The 19,583-nt window shown below is 35.4% G+C and overlaps 3 protein-coding genes across 3 annotated transcripts; 1 reads left to right on the top strand and 2 right to left on the bottom strand.

The window, feature by feature from the left end:
* Positions 1 to 255: 255 nt before the first annotated feature.
* Positions 256 to 974, bottom strand: LOC145579208 (uncharacterized). The gene is made up of 2 exons (XM_081636457.1): positions 867 to 974; positions 256 to 780 (listed from the first exon to the last, which is right to left on the bottom strand). The coding sequence occupies exons 1-2, from the start codon at positions 939 to 941 to the stop codon at positions 391 to 393; spliced, it is 465 nt and encodes a 154-aa protein (XP_081492583.1). The 5' UTR covers positions 942 to 974; the 3' UTR covers positions 256 to 390.
* A 6,571-nt stretch (positions 975 to 7,545) lies between these two features.
* On the top strand, positions 7,546 to 11,204 carry LOC145580221 (pectinesterase-like). The gene is made up of 2 exons (XM_081637629.1): positions 7,546 to 8,549; positions 10,228 to 11,204. Exons 1-2 carry the CDS (start codon positions 7,610 to 7,612, stop codon positions 10,917 to 10,919), a joined length of 1,632 nt encoding a protein of 543 aa, XP_081493755.1. The 5' UTR covers positions 7,546 to 7,609; the 3' UTR covers positions 10,920 to 11,204.
* A 310-nt stretch (positions 11,205 to 11,514) lies between these two features.
* On the bottom strand, positions 11,515 to 16,894 carry LOC145580222 (uncharacterized protein At4g18257-like). Its single transcript, XM_081637631.1, has 3 exons — positions 16,531 to 16,894; positions 15,061 to 15,378; positions 11,515 to 12,198 (listed from the first exon to the last, which is right to left on the bottom strand). Exons 1-3 carry the CDS (start codon positions 16,806 to 16,808, stop codon positions 12,033 to 12,035), a joined length of 762 nt encoding a protein of 253 aa, XP_081493757.1. The 5' UTR covers positions 16,809 to 16,894; the 3' UTR covers positions 11,515 to 12,032.
* Between the last annotated feature and the right edge of the window lie 2,689 nt (positions 16,895 to 19,583).

Here is a 19,583-nt window from a genome sequence, read left to right as displayed (position 1 = left end):
TTCAGTTGACTGTAGTGGTTGCATTTTGTGTACTTGTTATGGTTTTAGGAGTTTGTGTAGTCATAAAACTTGTTTAGGGGAGGGTGATGAATTCCAGGGTATTATGTCTTAGTATGGTGATACTAATTTCTTACTAATTATGTATGGTTCTTAATTGTAGTTGTATTTGTGGTTTGTATTGAACTTAAGTTATGTATTGCACTTTATTTATGTATGGATTTCAAAAAATATTGGCCTTCAAATATATGTGCTTCATTTGTCTAATAAAATAGAGTCATATCATATATACATAAATATGTCTACTTACAAGGGACTAAGTCCAAAAAGTGACTACTAAATATATAAGTTCATCAAAATGAATACATATTGGATACTGTCAGAGACATAGGTTCAACAATGTTCAGAAATTCCACTTAATTTTTTCCATTTTTTTTTCTTGCTTGGCCTTGTTGCTGTAGTATTTTTTGCTGTTGTTGTGGTTGATGCTTGGCTGCAGAGGTATGGCTCAGCTCCTGCACTCTGCCTTGACCTTGTATTAGGCCTTTGAGAAGGTGCTGCTTGTGAGGGTGCTGATGCTCCTTGAGATGCTTTTGCAGCAGCAGTTTTTGAGGATGCCTTTGGTCCTTGAGATGCAGAGGCTCCTGCTCCTTGAGATGTTGCTGCTGCAGCAGCTTTTGAGGAAGCTTTTGCTGCAGAAGCAGCAGCCTTCTTCTTTGCCTCTTCTTGTGGGAACTTCTTATTGGCTATGCTGTTAGGTCCTGCTGATGCTCCAGGAGTAGTCTGCAAAAATGAGGGGATGTGAACTAAATTAAGACAGATAAAAACAAACAAAATGACACATAAATGAGAATAATTTCAGAAATAACCTTGTTTAAAGCTCTTGCAGCTTTTATTCTCCTCTGTTCTACCACCCATGGTGTGTTTACAGCAGGTTTTCCCATAGGGTTAGGCTTGGAAGTAGGCTCTTTCACTTCTGCAGGCTATTGGAGCAAGTTTTTGCATAGTGCCCAAATTGAGCACATTTTTGGCATCTCTTCTGCCTTTTTTGTGAAGCACCCTCAGCTGAATCTGGTACACCCTCTCCCTTTTCCTTCTTTCTCTTTTTGGATTTAGGTCTGCCAGGCATGACTTTGACAGGAGGTGGCAGTGGCTCCCTTAGCTGAATCTTTTCCCAGTGTTTGGGACCTGGCATAGGCTGTACTGGCAAGTCATATGCCTCTAAATATCTCTCCCTTGTATAATAGTGGTCCACATACTCTTCTGGATCACTTCTCTTGTCTGATATACAAGCAAATCCATGCACACAAGGGAGGCTAGTTAATTGCCAGTGGTAGCATGTGCATGTCCTATTTTGAAGGTCAACTGTGACTTGGTCTGAATTGAGGTTGACCTCATAAGTGTCATCCCTAGAGACCTGCACTATGCAGTGCCTAGCCACCCTCTCCATTCTCTCAAACAGTCTAGTCACATAAGGCATGACTTTTCCTTGAATTTTTTTCACTCCCTCCCACTTGTCATTGTGTCTTTTCATTGCATACCTCCTTAACTATTCCATTTGGGTTAGGACAGGTTTGTCCCTAGCTTCTCTAATGCAAGCATTGAAGGTTTCACACATATTATTCAACAGCATATTAGATTTGCAATTAGTTGAAAAGGCATGCCTAGACCAATGTTGGGCAGGGATGTTGTCAAGATATTCATAGGCATCCTCACTAAGGAACCTTATGGATTCCATTGCAATTTCAAAATCAGCCTACAATAAGTGCAAAGCAATTACTTATAAATATACTGCCAGAACAGTTCATATAGTAACTAACATACTAACCTCACAAACTTAGCATACAAATAGAACAGGGCATATATTAGCTTACATACTGACCTCACAAACTGAGCATTCAAACTGACCTCACAAAATGAACAGTTCATATATTAGCTAACAAAATGAGCATTCATACTGAGGAGCATACATATACAACAGTTCATATATTAGCTAACAAACTGAGCATTCATACTGAGCATACATTTACAACAGTTCATATATTAGCTAATAAACTGAGCATACATATAGAACTTAGCATATATTAGCTTACATACTGCAAGAACATAACATACAAATCAGCATACCTAAATTAAGCTTGCAGACACAGTCAGCATACCCATATTAAGCCAGCAAACAAAGTTACCCATATTAAGCCATCAAACAAAATAACCAAAACTGACTTTATATATGGTCACAAACTGTTCACAACTAAACTAACCACAAATTTATGCTTGTAACCTAATCACATCTGGATTTACCATAAAAAATGAGCTAATACCATACTAATAAACAAACAAATAACAGAGCATACCCAAGTTGTAGCTCTAGCAGCATTCCAAAACAACTCTTTGAATGTGGACCCTGTGAACTGTAATTTGAAGTTTTCCCATATGTGCCTCACACAAAACCTCTTCTCAGCAAAGGGCACCACCTCCTCAAATGCCTCAACAAGGCCCTAAAAACACAAAAATGACAAGTATATGTGGTAAACAAATAAAACACAGTCACTCAAAATAAATGCCACAAAATGTAACTGAATTGATAGTTCACTAACCTTCTGCCTATCTGACATGTAAGTGAAGCCACCTCCTATTGCCAAGTCATCCAAACTTTGCTTCAAACACTCCAAGAACCAGCACCAAGTTTCTTTGTTCTCCACCTCTACAGTAGCCCATACAAAGGGGTAGATGCTGTTGTTCCCATCCTTTCCCACTGCCACCAAAATCTGACCAGGGTAGGAGCCCTTCAAATGGCATCCATCCACCCCTATTAAAGGCCTACAGCCTTTCAAGAAACCCCTTACCAGTGGGGAAAGGCACACATACATCCTCAAGAATAGTGGTGGCTCTGGCCTATCCAATCCATCAACCACCACATTCACTACAGTCCCTGGGCTATATTTCTGCACTGCCTTCCCATAATCCCATACTCTGGCATACTGTTCAGAAGCAGAGCCATATATGATGAATTTAGCCCTAGCCCTGGCTAACCATGCCTTGTAGTACCCAATCTTGATGCCCAAGTCACTCAAAACCCTATCCCTAAAGCTGTTTATCTTCCAACTAGGGTTGCTTCTCCACTCTTCCACATATCTCTCAGCCAAGTACTCTGCTGTAACATTGGCATTCATGTTGCTCCTCATACAATTGTGTTCCAAGTTCAGATCTTGGATTTTCCAAGCACTACTCTTGAACAAAGGCCTTGCAATGACCTTATACTTGCACCTCCTCACTTCCTCACTGCACTTACAAATAGGAAGCTTACTCCTCTTTGAATCCCATTCACAACCACATCTCTTCCTGCAGAAAGTGGTTAGCTTCTCTTTGTTGTTGTGTAGAAAATAGAACTCATATCTATTTTCAATTGCATGAGTTCTTAGTGCTTTCCTAAGCACCAAAATGTTAGTGAACTTCTGATTTTTCACCAACACAATAGGTTTCTTGAAATCTGTATCCTCCCTAAACCAAGGACTTTCATCTATGTCCTCATCAGAACCATGCTCACTTCTCAGCTCATCATCATCAGTTTCTTCTTCCTGAAGCTGTACTTCACCCTGCCCTAGATCTTTCACCAGTTGATCCAACTTCTGCTTACTCCCCTGCCCTGAACACCAGGCTAAACCAATGCCAAAGTCTTTTCCACCTCACCTAGGATGTTAGCAGTGCCCTCACCCAATCCCTCATCTTCAGAATAACCCTCTTCCTCCTCACCTGGATTCCAATCTATGTCTATGTCACTTAAATCCTCACTGGAAGAACCTGAATCACTCTCCTCATCATCAATGAACAGCTTCTTTTGTGCCTTACCCTTCCCTTTCCCTTTATCATTTCCCACCCTCAATTTACTTCATGAGGAAAACCTAGGACTCCTCCTCACTAATGGCTCACTAAATGCACTACAAGTTTCTGTTACTGGGTTGGACTGTTGCCACCTAGGGCTCCTCCTCAAAACTAATGAAGTTGATGCTTTTTTGGGAGTGTGTTTACCAGGGCTTTTTTCTTGAACCTGGGGTTTTCTTCTTTTTCCAGTAACTGTAGACTGAGGTGGGCTGACATTAGGCAGATTTTCAGTTTGTTTGGGTGGGCTTATGGTTGGATTTTGACTTGGGCTTGCATTCTGAGCTGGATCTGTTTGGTCAGGTGGGTTTTGCTCACTAACAGTGACAAACAATTCCAAGTACCCATCTTTGTGTTTAGCCTCTAGAAAACCCCTCACACCCTCATCATCCTCTAATTTCCTTTTCCCATTCATCCATGTTTGTCCCTTCTCTTTGTACCACAAGACATAATTGTAAGGGACAACCCACCCCTTTTCCCTAAACCCTTCAGCACATAACCATCTCAAGTAGCCCACTCTAATAAAGGAAAGAGGCACAGCTAACCTCCAATACACAAAACCAGCCTCATACACTTGATACTCACTACCCTTTCTCTTTCTTTTCTTAAACACAAAACCCCCAAAAAGTCTTATTTTAATGTCAACAGTGTTATCAAGCTCATCCATTTGAGATTCTACAAATTAAGCAATAAACAATCTAATTAACCAATTATCTATATCACAAACAATAATAACAACAAGTGTAATATGCATAAAGACACACCCTACACCAATTACCATAAAGCAACAACACAGTAACTACAACAACACAAATACCCTAACACATGCATCTGTAAAATTCAATTATAAATCAATTTCAATTAAATTGATACTTAAATCCAAACACAGTAATCTAGGGTTTACTTAATTTTTTTCCAAAAATACCCACAAATTTCATCAAAATTGCGCAACAAACCATTAATGGAAAGTACAAAAAGTTGGGGGAATCATACCTGTTCGTTGTCAGAAGAATCTCCCCCTTTTGTCAATGGAGATGACGACTCCAACCTTCACCTTTCCCAGAAGCTTGCTGATGTGTGCTTCGAGTCAGAAGAAGACGCCTTTGAGTCAAATGCAGAGGTACAATGAAAATCCAAAAAAAAAAAAAAATAAAAGCCTAGCAATTGACAGTGGAGAGAGAAGGAAATTGTGGTTGAATTTGGGCAATGGAGTTATTGCATGTGGTTGAGCATTTGATTATGGAGGAACAGGGCAAGGAGAGAGAAAGAGAGTAAAATGGAGGGAATTGAATGAGAATCGAAGAGAGAGAAAGAATAAAGGGAGGGAAGTTTGGTAGCTGGGGCCCACAAACGGCAAATCTGACAGAATAGTAACGGAGGTACTGAAACCTATAGTTTTGTCATTTTGGAGGTACTAATTTAAAAAAAAATTTAGATGGGTACTAAAATTCAATTAGCCTCATTTTTGAGGTACTAAAATTCAAATTTTCCTTAAAAGTATTAAATGTTTCGTGGGAGAGAAGGAGGATTTGTGACGGATAATGACAAACCACCAATAAAATTACCAAAAAGATTTAGAATGATGATGTTAACAAGTTACCCAATGAGAACTACGAAGGTAAGATTGAGGGATGAAGTTAATAAATAAAACATAGTGGGTATTGATCTCATGACCTCTATAAAGTGGTGTGAGGCCTTAACCACTAGACTGATGAACACTTATGGTCATTTCATGTAATGTTTTATATTTAAAACCTCTATTTCTTTTTTGCTGGATCATGTGACCCACCATGCAAAAGGGTAGCTCTGCCATTGTGTGTGAAGTTAAAGGGTTACCAACTTACCGTTCCTTTCCTTCCCATTTCAAGAGGCTTTTTATTTTTATTTTTTATTTTTAATATATAAACTCATTATTTTAACATATCACTTTATTAGGTTTAAAAGCCGATTGTTTATGTTTGTTTTTGTTTATTTAATATACATACGAATAGAGCTTAAACAAAATTTGAAAGTTTGAAACTTATTCAATGATGAATGAGTTTGAACATGAACCAATTGTATATTTATAAGAAAAGCACAACCTTCAATCAATTAATAACTGACATTGATTATTGATTCACAATTGATATATATAATTTGAATCAAATTTCTTGTCAAATAAAATTGTAGATAGACTTTATAATTAGGAATTTTTATAGTTTATCTTTTAAAAAATTTCAAATGTTAAATAAACATAAAAGTGTAAAACTTGAACAAATTTTTGAGCTCAAATAAATGCTCGGACTCGACGAAATTAAATGAATATAAACACAAATAAGGTTATATTATGCTCATCTCGACTTGTTTATATCCCTACTATGTTAGATAGGATGAAAGAATCTAATGAAATAACACCTTTTATAGGTTAATGCTTGAAAATAGAGCCTGTATGTATTGCTAAAAGTTAAGCATAAAAAGGTAAATGTAAAAATATTGGTCAAACCATTTGGCACCTAATTTTGTATTCTTCAATCTTCAATAAAAGGGATTATAGAGAAAATGAACATTTTGTGAATTGTGAGCCTATTACTTTAGATTTACGAAATTTCATATAGTGGTTCTCCACTTGTCCCCTCCATAACTGAAGATTGCATTTATGATGCCGTTTGGAGTTTTTATTTATTTTGTTTCATTTTAAATTTTTTCATGATGTGACTAAGTTTAAAATGATATGCTTCCTTTAAAACTCAAAAAATGGAGTATAATTTTAGCAATTATTGGAGTATCTTAATGCATGAGATATTTGTCCAAAATTAAGTTGATACTACTTACGGAAAAATATAGTCTTTGGTCTACCATAATAGTTCGGCTTTGTGAATGAGAGGTCACATACTCAAATTTCACAAAGGGTTCCTGAGGCGGAATTATTCCTTTTCTCCGCCTATACTTGTAAGGTTACTGCCAATTAGATCATCTTATCTTCATTTGACAATGTTTTTGAAAATACAAATTGATATGTATCTAATACAAATTCAACCCCATGTACGTGATAACGATTTAGTAAAATGTAGTCAAATGCATCCATAAAGATAGATTGACTTAATCATGACTAACATAGCCTAGCCCAAAAATTATCCTTGGAAAAGTAGAAATATTAGGCTTGAAGTTTCGAAAAATATAATTACATGCTTTGGACAGTCCAATATAAGCATTTTTAAACCAAAAGCTGGCCCAACTCAACTACTTGCTCCTATTTCTATTTTATCGCTTCTTAGGTCAAGACTGACATGATTATTATGTCAAATCAGAGTAGAAAGGACTAACTTCAAATAATTAAAATCATAACAACAAATAATAATTCAAGTGAAGAGAACATATCATAAGCTAATTTCTTATTTGGATTGTCGGGTTATATTCACCCATATGCAATTAAAAATTGATAACAAATTCATTATTTGAAATCGAACATAAATTATCACATGATCCTTCCACTAAGGTACACATCATCATAAACTATATTACAATGCTATACCTAGTTCGCTTTCTTAATTCACATGGATAACCATTTTCCCAAACTACACAAATCCCTTGACATATTTAATTTCTAACCACATAAAAACAAAATCAACTTTCTATAAATGCAAACATTTATTTCCAAAGTTGAGAAACCAAAAGGTGTACATGAAATTATTTGCACACCCTATAAACTAGCTAGATTTTCTTGACCATATAGGCATATACTAGTGTTACCCTCATGGAAAAGCTATTTGTTTTAGTATTTCTCTTCTTACTTTCTTCAATCCAATGTCTTCCTAATAAGCTACATGCACAAATAAACTTATGTGACAAAACTCCATACCCTCAAATATGCAACTCACTTATCATATCAAATGTTCCACCAACATTGCAAGAGTCTACCTTATTAGCAGTTCGCGATAGTTCTCTCAAGATAACCCTTGATCATGCCCTAATGGTCCATGGATTGATCTCGTCGATGGACTTTAATTCATTTGACAAGCTAGCCAAGGTTGCTTGGGAGGATTGTCTAGAGCTATACGAGGATACAATACATGAGATGAACCACACAATCTTAGCCTCGAGAAGTCATGATTATTCTATAACAAAAGATGACATCCAAACATATTTGAGTGCAGCTAGTACCAACCAAGAGACATGCAAAGATGGGTTCATTGATCTCAACGTGCCCATAAATTCAAAGATGTACACTTTCACATCGACGAATTTTTCCCTATTGCTTACTAATGCACTTGCAATAAACGGAGCCCTCTCAACTATACCATTCAAGCCCTACACATTAAAACGTACGAGTGGTGTTATTGGGAGTGGTGGTCATCGACGATTATTAGCCCATGGAATCCCATCATGGATGACCAAGCGCGATCATAAGCTTATTCACACGTCCATTTCAACTATGAAAGTGGACTTAGTGGTGGCTAAGGATGGTACCGGGAATTATAAGACTATAAGTGAAGCTATAGTTGCTACAAAGCACCTAAGAAATGGAATAGAGAGATTTATTATACACGTAAAAGCTGGTGTTTACAAAGAAAATGTTGTGATTACAAAGAAGATGAAGAATTTGATGTTAATAGGAGATGGAATTGATGCCACAATTGTGACGGGCAACAAGAATGTCTTTGATGGTTCCACCACCTTTAGATCAGCAACTTTTGGTGAGTTATTTTACATCATTATGAATTCCTAGAAAATAATAGCAATATAAATAATTCCAATAATTTAGTTATAAATAAGCCGTCTAATAATAAGTAATTATTCCTAGAATATATGATGCATATTCAACGTACAGTATATCACATCAAAAATCCATATGAATTACCAATTAAAAAAAAAAAAAAAAAATTAAGAAGTTTTTTAAGTTTTTATTTGTATTATTGTATTTTACTATTGACTATTGAGCATGTCTCTAATTCATGTTACGTGATGTTTGTAGGATAAGGCTTGCATTAAATGTGTTTATCTATGTCTAAGCAAAAAAATTAAAAAACAATTGACTCAAAAAATCTAGACAATAAGAAATAATTATCACGTCTGTTTCATACTCCCTCTTATCTTAATGTTCTTTCCTTTATGATATTACATGTTTGTCAATATTACTTTGACCATAATATAAATAAATATAACAGTTAAATAATAATAAATTACTTTCATAGGCAAATAAAATAAAACTAACATAACTTTATTGTGTTTTATATATTAAGAGTAATTTAGAAGATTATCTTAACTTAAAAGTAATACTAAGATTCCAAACGAGAAGAACAAAAAGAATGGAAAGGAGTAATTACATTAAATTGACTAGTGGTGAATTGTCTATTGTTTGAATTTTTCCAAGTACATCCTCATATGGTAAGGTTACTTTAGTTTACTCAATTGTTTAAAAGCTATAGTTGCTACATGAAGATACCCATGCACTCATGTAGTGACTAGGCTTGCTGGTACTCGTTATTGCTTTTTCACATGAAAAAGAGTTACTCCATACAATAATGTCATTATGTCTAATCTTATTTTAGCTATTTCTTGTAAAACTTGATCCTTATTTTCTTGAAAGATTATTCAACCTAGCTAGTTGATAAGAAGTTGTGTTACCTTACGAAAAATAGTTAATATTTGTTTACTTCTTCCATCCATTAGTAATAATTAAAACACTAAGACTTTGCTATTTTATTTCGCTTATAATTCAATTCATGAAAATTAAGTTCCGATGAATACCACTAATTCATATGAGATAAATTCCAGAACAATAAGTTATAATAAGTTAAGTTCAACAAATATAAAGATTATCCAAATTCAAATAACAACTAATTTACAAATTAAAAATTTAGTCAAATTCAACTAAGTTTATATAAGTAAAGGTAAGTTAAATTTTCATGTTTTATTAGATTATTATAATCCTTAATAACTCAAAGTTCCTAAAAGAAGGTCATGTTCGACAAATCTAACGATATCAGTTACCTTTTAACTGCTAGCAAAGAGTAGATGTTAAAGTAGCGTGAATACATTAGCACAAGTGATTATTGATTGGAATTTGGAATGATAAAATACAATAATAAGTTTTACATGTTTGTAAAAAACTATGTTAACAATTTGAAAAACGTTATCTGACACTTTTGAAGCGCTATTATATTTAACGTTTGACTAAAGCTATCCAAACGTTACCTATATTATTACGAGTAAATGCTACTTAATAAGCTTCTACCTTACCAAACAATATTCATGAATTTTGTGGGTTTGTGGTAAGATAGACGATAAAAAATTTAGATGATTACAGATTTTGAAGTATATTTTAAATATTCCTTGCTAGATAGATTACTTATTATTGTAAATATCATGCAGGTATTTTAGGGAATGGCTTCATAGCAAAAGGCATTACATTTGAAAACACAGCCGGACCACAAAAGCACCAAGCAGTTGCCCTTCGATCCGGATCCGATTTCTCGATTTTTTACCGTTGTAGCTTCAAAGGGTACCAAGACACCCTCTACGTCCACTCCAAGCGTCAATTCTACAAAGAGTGTGACATCTACGGTACAGTCGATTTTATATTTGGTAACGCGGCTGCAGTCATCCAAAACTGCAATATCTATGCAAGGAGACCTATGATCAACCAAATGAACACAGTTACAGCCCAAGGAAGATCCGACCCTAATGAGAACACGGGGATCGTGATCCACGACTCGATCATCGAGGCTGCTCCGGACCTTAAGGTTGTCCAAGGTTCATTTCAGACCTTCCTAGGGAGGCCTTGGAAGATGTACTCAAGAACTGTGGTTATGAAGTGTAACATTGATGGAATGGTGGATGAAGCCGGGTGGGCCCCGTGGAATGGGGACTTTGCGTTAAAAACTCTCTACTATGGGGAGTATATGAACTATGGTGCCGGAGCCGGTACCCGCGGCCGAGTCAAGTGGCCCGGGTACCATGTCATTAGTAGTCCGATTGAGGCTGGAAGGTTTACTGTTGGGAGATTTTTGGCAGGGGATAAGTGGATTCCTGCCTCTGGAGTGCCATTCACATATGGCTTGTGATTTTACTTTTAACCATGCATGCTTCGTCTCTAAAAAGTTATTCCTGTTGGACAGTATATTTCTTATAAAAAAGTCAAAGCAGGAAGAACTTTCAAACACAAAGAATCATACTGTATTAAACATTACTCTGTATATTATTATGAAGTACTTGTATATGCTAGTCGTAGCTGCAATTTATAACGTGTGGTAAGGGCTTAGACGAGCTCAAATCATATATTACTAACATGTAAAAATATTGTCATTAATTATTTGTAAGTTGTTGTGTTGTTATTCGAACCCAATGTATATTTGTAAAAGCATACTTCCTGTAATTTTAAGAAAATAGTAAATGAATTCGCTTGAAGCTTTAATTTGCAATAGTTTTCTCGACAATAAATCATAATTCAGAACACTTAATTTAAAGAACATAGGACTTGCGAATTTGTTTTCACATAAGGAAGGTGTTCTCGCACTGATTTTTATTGCCTAAACAAATTATATTCACCAAAAAGTATGAGACCTGCATTAGCCATCACACACTGGCCGTCGAAACTTGCAACTTCAGCGCCTGTCATACCTGTCCCTGTGGAGCAGAGTAGAACCATATTGGATCATTATATGAATGAGTGTATGTTCTTTTCAACTCAGCTTGGATAACGAAAACAAAGTTTAAAGCCTGTTAGCTAACAACAGAAGCTTTTATATGCTGTCTTAAGAGTTTGCATAATGATATTCAATGATAAATGAGGGTAAATCTACAAACATAGCTCACAAACTCACAAAGTATCATATGGATTGTAGGCAAGGTGACTTCATATTTCCAAATTTCTTTCAGTACCACAGTTAGGTTAACTGTAATGCATCATTTCAGATGCATGAATCTTGGATTCTTGGGTCTTGACTACTGGGCTTCAAGGCTTCTGAAAGTGATGTCTGTGCCTCGATTGACATGCTGTCCTAAACCATGGCTCTACTTAAAAGTCAATGGCAGTGTAAAGCCAGCACCAGATTTTTCAGCTGTTTCGCACAAATTTTGGCAAGCTGCTCAAGGTTCTTGATACCCACAGTAGCAACATTTAAGTGAGTTACCAGACCAGCTAATATGAAAAGCAATTCAACAGCTGCATTAGTTGGTTAGGTTTGCTCTTGTTTTGTTGTTGTCGTAGACTTCACCTTCTCTAGTTGCTTCCGAATATAAGCCTGTCGAAGCTTTTCTCGACGAGCTGCTGCTTGTTCTTGCCGGCGTAACTTCAGTTCAGAAGTATTTACTCTGGCTTGATTCACCTCTTCATGAACTTCCCTACAAGTATCAATTGGAAAAAAAGGTAGAAAATAAGAAATCCATATGTTATACATATAATTATAAAAGCAACCACAAAAGAAAAGGAAATTCAACATCATAACATCATGGAGTAGTTGCATCTAAAACTGTTTATCCAAGTTTTTCGTAATTTAGCCCAACCATTCATGAGGGTTAGTCATTAACCTGCTTGCTCATTTTGCAGCTCTGAGTTACTAGGCAATTAATTATTTAAAAGTTCAAGCTTGTGATCCACTGAAATTTGCAATTGCAAGATTATGTGTCTAGACGCTGAATTTCTATCATGTTAGCAGGAATGTAGGTTGTGCAAGCCCTTCCTAGATGCATCTAACCAACTCTTCTGCTCCAGAACTTTTCTTATTCAGAATTTCTAGTTATTGATTATGTGCAGGATTATCAAATTCATAATTTTGTAGTCCAATCAGATTGCAAGCACAGTACAAATAAAACACCTTACGAGAAAGTCAGTTTAATTACAGGTGAAATGGAGAGGTGAGGCTCAGAGTAGTAGTCTCAGCCTCTCAGATATAGGGAACAGGTCCATGATTGCAGAGGAGCGACACTAAATAATAACCCTACTATAATTTAACACAAAAAAGGATGATAAACAAACCAACAGTGTTTTTCCATATCTATATGATAAAATGCTTGTCCTCACAGGTGAAATGGAGAGGTGAGGGCTCAGAGTAGTAGTCTCAGCTTCTCAGATATAGGGAACAGGTTCATGATTGCAGAGGAGCGACACTAAATAATAACCCTACTATAATTTAACACAAAAAAGGATGATAAACAAACCAACAGTGTTTTTCCAAATCTATATGATAAAATGCTTGTCCTCACAAGTGATGTATCCACAATTCCACAGAAAGAAGCTCCACATAGTAGATTACAATTATGTGCTAATTATAGTTTTTCCATATCTCTGCACAGAAAATGTACGCAGTAGGCTGTAGGCTATACTGCAACCATATGGAATGAATTGCCTCATGTACTTAATGTCATGCGTGTCTAACAACAATGAGTTTCTCAAGAATCTAAATGAAAAAAATGATATATATATATATATATATCTGGCTCTCTAGCAAGGGGTTGCAAGTGTTTTATTCATCTTTCATAAAATGATTCCCCTCGATTTTCTATTGGGGCTTATTAGTCGGGCCTAATTTGTTTCTATTGTGGGATTACTCTTAATATTTAATTCCTCCGTTTTCTTTTATGTGCAACACTTCCGATAAATGGAAATGTCACAATACTTGCAACTCATCCCAAAATGGATTTTTTTTTTACTTGAAATTACAATACTGCCCTTATTTAACCAGCCTAATTTTATGACTACCCCAGTCCCCTAATCTTTTTAATTACACTGCCTACATTTCATAAACTCTCTCTCCTCAACCCCTGTCCTTCTCCATTCCCACTGCTATGGACCTATGGTCTGATCCACCACCACCACCACCACTCTAGCCACTATCACCCTCACTGAACCCACCCTCACCCAATCGACCACCCACCCTCACCCAAACCACCTTGTCCACCTCACAAAAACCGCCAACACCCTCATTGGAATTGGCAACACCTTCATTCCATCACCACCATTTACCCTCACCATCGTCATTAACACTGCCATTGCCACCACCAGATCTACAAATTTAATCACCACCACCACTCTTCTATATCTACAAGGTTACAATCCTTAAATTAAGGAAGAGGAAAAATCATTGAAACAGCAAAACAAAATTGATTTATAGTAAGCAGGAGGAGAGAGCAAATGATGTCAGTTGCTTATGCAATGAGAAGCCATTGCAAGAAAGTCTCTAAATTAGGGTCCATTCTTCGATTGGATTCCTCTAAATGATATTCAGATCCAGAAAACACTATTCTTGCCGGAAACTGGTCTGGTATTTTCCATTGGCAGGAGGTGGTGGTAGATATGTAGATAGGGTGGTGCAGTTTTTAACAGGGATATGATTGATTAAGTGAGTGGGTTATTAAAATAATGAATTGAGTGTACAACTTGCCCCTTTTACTTTCTCTCTCCTTTTCCTTGGTATGTATGAAAAATTGTACATTGCACATAAAAGAAAACAGAGGAAGTATATAAATTCTCTAGTTCTAAACCTAGCCTAATCTCGGTAGTCAGTTTTCCTCAAGATCAATGTGTGTACTTGATTGTCGTTTTTTCTTTGTTTTCTTTCTCACATCAGCTATACAGAATACAGATTACTTACATCAAAGAATTTTCTATAAGGAGTTCCACAAGGCTAAAGCTTTGCATTTAAAGCTTCAAACTTGATGTTGTCTCAACTCTTCTTACAAACTTCTAATACTCTACATACCATACAATCAAACATCACTTGGATTTCCAATATATGAGTACAAAAATGTGCAATAACTTATCATGGGAGACAAGGGGCTCTGTGCTGCCCAGCAATCATCTATCCCATAAATAAATGGAAATAAAGCCAAACCAACTTAGTTGCTCATAGTTGTATTTGAAAATTCCTTTTGAGGATGTCCTAATATGTTTGCCAGTTTCTTAGTTTGATTACACCAATAGTTAACTTGTTAATTCCTTTCCTATCCATGATAATTGTGAAAATAACTTTACTTGGAATATGTGAAAATTGACTGTACCTAAACACACACAAAGAAAAAGTGTAGATTAAATCTGATTTTCTAGCTTATCTTCATATCAATGACAAGAAGAAATGAAATTCCTTCAAATCAGCTAAGAGAAAACAACATCACTTCCTACAAGCAATTGTTCTAATGCATGAAACCGAAGAAGAGTAATTTCATAAAGCTAAAACAAAGTATATACACTCTGATATAGGGACTTGCCTGACAAAACGTTTGTGTTCATCAATGTCAACCATTCCAGCGCTACGCCCCAAACCCATGGGCTTAGAATTGAAAGGTAAGAAATCATCATATTCATCAGTCTTTGCAGATACTTTACTAGAAGAAGAATCATTAGCTTGCAATTCCTGATGTCCCTCTTCCTCTTGACCCTTGCGGAAAAAATCAACACAGTACTTCTCTTTATCTTCCTCATCTGAAAGTTCTCCCCTGGCAAGTTTTTCATACAACGCAGCCTTTTTCTCCAATGCTGCATAGCTAGCAGAACCATCAATAACAGCCTTGAGCGCAAGCTTGTCCCTATGATGTAATATGGAATTATGTAAGCTAGCTAAAATTAAAGGCAGATATAGCAAACTGTGACATAATAAGTGCAAAATTCAAGTAGCAGCAAAAAGTTTAGGAAGCCAAATGGCCATTATTCAGAAGAGCTTTCATTTTCACACAAAACATCAAATCCAATATTAACCCCAAGTCCCCAAAGCCTAAAAATGCTCATGTCCTGGGTTGGGTAGGAGAACTTTCTTAATCAGCCATACATTTGTAAGAAAATTAATTTCAAAGGAAGCTAGTTCAGTGACTTTCATGCTCAAAGCCAGCTACAGACTTACAGTTTTTAAAATACCAAGACCTGTTGCTCCTTGTTAACAAAGAGAAAGCTCTTTCACCCCTCTCAATCCAACTTCTTTGACAATATCAAATAAATTTTAACTACAAAAGGAACCTCCAGGACAATGTCAGCTCAAAAAACCAAAACAGTAATTTCACCTGTCATAAGCCCTAATTCAATTTACTCTAGAATAATACCTAGCCAAAAATCCAATATAACTCTTCTAAATCAAAGAAAAATCTCAATGGGAGTTCTCAATATGTATTATCTCAGCAGCGATCAGTCTTCTTTATGTACTACTTTTTTTTAAAAAAAAAAAATATATCTTTACCACACACGAACCGCTAAATAATCAATCTAGAACCACATCATCTTGAAGAATTAAGCACTACCAATCTAACTTACTCAAAAGCACAATACTTGTTGGATCAAAGTCTCCCTAAACATTTCAAGTGGCTATACAGCATCTCTTCCCCAACGAACTCACATTACAACCCAATTCATCAAATTCTTACCAGGTTTCATATCCTTACTCCCAAACCCTAATTTCAATCACTCGTTTCCATCTAATAACTTTGCTCAAACAATTATATAGTTCACTTTCACTCAATCTAACCTAACATTTGCATCCTAAATATCACAATGGTATCAATCCTTCAATCAGCATAACACAAAACCAAACAAAATGCAATTTTTATGCATTTAGATAATTTAATGAAAAAAAACCCAATCATTTCTAAGCAAATCAATCATACAAACCCCAAAATTAAGCAATCAAAACATAACATAAAGTGCATAAAACCAATGAATAAGCAAAACCCAGAAAGAGGAGAGAGAATTACTGATGAGCCCGCGCATCAACCCCGGAATTTTTGCGAGAAAACGCGTTATTAGCTGTAATCTTCTTCTTGGCGCGGTGATATTCAACATCAGCACCAGAAAGTTCCTTGGATTTCTTGGCATCTTCCTGGGATTTGTAGAGTTCAGCTTTGAGTTCAAAGATGGAAGAAGCACCAACACCTTCAATGGCTTTGTGCTTCTTCGGCATAATTGTGGATTCTGTCAGCCATCCTAGAGATTCTGCCCAAACCGTCTTCCTCTTTTCCTCTTCTTCCGCCATTGTTGTTGATTCTTTCTCTCTCTTAGTTGCAGGGTTGTTGAGTAGTTCTTCTGTAATTTCTGGGTTTTTGCCTTTTTCGAATTTGTAGTTTTCGATTTTTTGGAAAACAAGGATGTTGCTTCGTTTTCACGATTGGATTTCCAACCGTATTGATTGGGCAACTCAGGTTCGGGTTATTTCGTGTTTGGCTTATTTCGTGTTCGGGTCATTAATATACTGGATCAAGATTGGGTTGAGTTACTCCTTTTGTAAGGGCTGTACAGATTTCAGGTCGGACCAGTTATTTGAATCAGACCTGACTTGATGGAAGTGAATCGATCTGTTCTTCACTTGTTCTAGTGTGATTTGTCAAGTCTATTAGCTACTTGTTGAACATTTCAAAAGGGCCAACCAAACACAAACTAAAGCTCACATGCCACCATAATGTGTCTTGTCATGCGTATGCACAAAAGCCAATTTTCACTTCACTTGTTTAGTGTGATTTGTCAAGTCGTGTTATGTTGTGTCTCATTATACTTTTCCAATAATAATAATAATAATAAAGGTTCGGCTTCAGCCACTAAAGAATACACTTAATAATGTGTCATGTTATGATAGCCCATGTCTAACAATAGTTAAGGGCAATGCCAAACCGTAACTTAACTGAGAAATGCTACACATAAATCCAGTGTATATGGGGTCAACGTACACTTTCAATGGGTAGCTGTCACTTCACTACAAGCCCCCAAAAAAAGAGGGTAAACTGGGGGGGTGGGGGGGAGTAAATGGGTTTATGCGCCTCAATGGCGAGAGAATAAGGTTAGGCGCCAAACTGCATTTTAATGCATATTAATCTCACTGAAAAAAATAGGGAAAATTGTGTGTGTGTGGGGGGGGGGAGTAATTGGATTTATGCGCCCTAAATGTAAGGTTTGAGCAGGAGAATAAGCTAAGGCGCCAAACTGCATTTTAATGCATATTAATCTCACTATTGTGTTACTAAACTATTATATCATAATACTAATTAATAGAATTTTTTACTAGAAATAATGATGTCCTCATCAGAGTCAATAATGAAGTGATGTTTTAAAATTGAATAATATCTCATTTGGTAATGTTTCTTAAATTATAAATCAGAAAACAAAAAAAAAAAAAAAAAAAAATAAATAAATTACAAACAAAAAATTATTATAAAAACGCTAATGAAATTAATTGATAATGCTCTTTCTAAAGACATTCATCAATAACATAATACTAAAACAGACACCAGGTGTTAGAATCCACCTCCTTTCTTATATATTCTTCATCTTTTTTACTTGTATTTTGCTTATGTATAGCTTTCTAGGCTTTTCCTTATTTTTTTAGGCTTTAAGTAGAATTATTGTGTTACTGTTCACTAGATTTCCTTTGCAAACTCTATTTAAAGTTCTTTAAGGAGCGAGTGATCAATGAACTCAAAAGGCTCCTACCTGCTTTGAATCTTGTTGTTGTTTAAGCTCTTAATACTAGTGCTTGTAGTTCTCAAAGAGCCACCCCCCCCCTAGAGACCCTCCAAAAGATACACTTGTCGTCGGACCCACTTGTGAGCACTTTGACTTGATTGGTCCTCACAAGTCCCGATCGACCCTCTCTCACCCTTCTCCCCAATAGACAAGAGTGATTCCCAGAGACGCCCTTTTGATTGTGTTGCTACTAACCTCGTAACACTCAAGACTCTTGGCTTGCACCCTCGTTGCCCATTTGACGAGTGTGCGTCACACGACCCGAGCCAAAATATTTGGATCGTGACACCATGAATGACAAGTGTCATTTCCTGGTGTTGTTTTTTCCCTTCAAAACTCTCGTTCCTTTTTTTAACAAAAATCTTTTATTTTTGGAATATTTGTATAATACAATCATAATAATATTATTCCTAATCTTATATATTATCTTTATAATAATTGTATTCCTTTTTATTTCGTGTTCTATTTACTTAGAATATAGTTACACAAGATTTTGAGACCTTTTCATTAAGGAAAAATAAGCTATAATTTAGAAGGTTAAAATATTGTGGAGAGTATAAAATAACGGAGCCAAAAATACATATTAACATTTACATTACCATTATTTATATAGTTGTACAATAGTGGGGGAAAAAAACAAATTCTATTCATAGTGTTAATTTGAAATCTTATGAACCAATAATAATTAAGTTAGTTTTCTAAAACAATTTTACCAATTATAACCTTTTTTTTCCTTCAAAAAATCTACTTCGTATAAACTATTACTAAAACATGTAATGCTTACATTGATCATTTTGGACATATGTCAAACTATCATTAAAAAATTTCCCGCCAATACAATATATGACGTCAGCTTTAATTTATTTTTTTTTTATATATTTTTTTTAAAATTATTCTACTTAGCTTATTTTTTGGAAGTACATTGCAATATTTTTTTTTTTGAACTAAATTATTTCTTTAATAAAAAGCCATACAACAACTACATTGTATAGTTTTATTGGGAATAACATGCATCATTAATGTAATATAAAGTATACTATTTTAAAATATTTTCAACACAACTAATCAACAATAATATATTTTTTTTCCTCAATTGTAGTTTTAATAATTTTTGCCTTATTATTTCATCTTTCTTATATGTATTGCATTGGTTTACTCCACACGAATTGCCTCATTTTTATATTATATCATAAATTAATTATGGAAAAAAAATTATTACTACTGTGCATCGCATGAACACTAATCTAGTATCGATATATTTTCGAAAATATTATATACTTGGTTAATTTTAACC

This window comes from Chenopodium album, chromosome 14 (genome assembly GCF_948465745.1).
Source record: "Chenopodium album chromosome 14, dcCheAlbu1.1, whole genome shotgun sequence".
Lineage (NCBI taxonomy): Eukaryota > Viridiplantae > Streptophyta > Magnoliopsida > Caryophyllales > Amaranthaceae > Chenopodium > Chenopodium album.
Note: the sequence above shows the minus strand (reverse complement) of the source record. Positions and strands in the feature narration are given on the sequence as shown.

Excerpts from the sequence above, each read along its gene's own strand:
- LOC145579208 (XM_081636457.1), bottom strand. The coding sequence starts at position 941 with ATGGGAAAACCTGCTGTAAACACACCATGGGTGGTAGAACAGAGGAGA. Across the intron at positions 781-866 it reads CTGCAAGAGCTTTAAACAAG|ACTACTCCTGGAGCATCAGC; the intron begins GTTATTTCTGAA and ends TCATTTTTGCAG.
- LOC145580221 (XM_081637629.1), top strand. The coding sequence starts at position 7,610 with ATGGAAAAGCTATTTGTTTTAGTATTTCTCTTCTTACTTTCTTCAATC. Across the intron at positions 8,550-10,227 it reads CTTTAGATCAGCAACTTTTG|GTATTTTAGGGAATGGCTTC; the intron begins GTGAGTTATTTT and ends AATATCATGCAG.
- LOC145580222 (XM_081637631.1), bottom strand. The coding sequence starts at position 16,808 with ATGGCGGAAGAAGAGGAAAAGAGGAAGACGGTTTGGGCAGAATCTCTA. Across the intron at positions 15,379-16,530 it reads GTTGATGCGCGGGCTCATCA|GGACAAGCTTGCGCTCAAGG; the intron begins GTAATTCTCTCT and ends ATTACATCATAG. Across the intron at positions 12,199-15,060 it reads GAACACAAACGTTTTGTCAG|GGAAGTTCATGAAGAGGTGA; the intron begins GCAAGTCCCTAT and ends TGATACTTGTAG.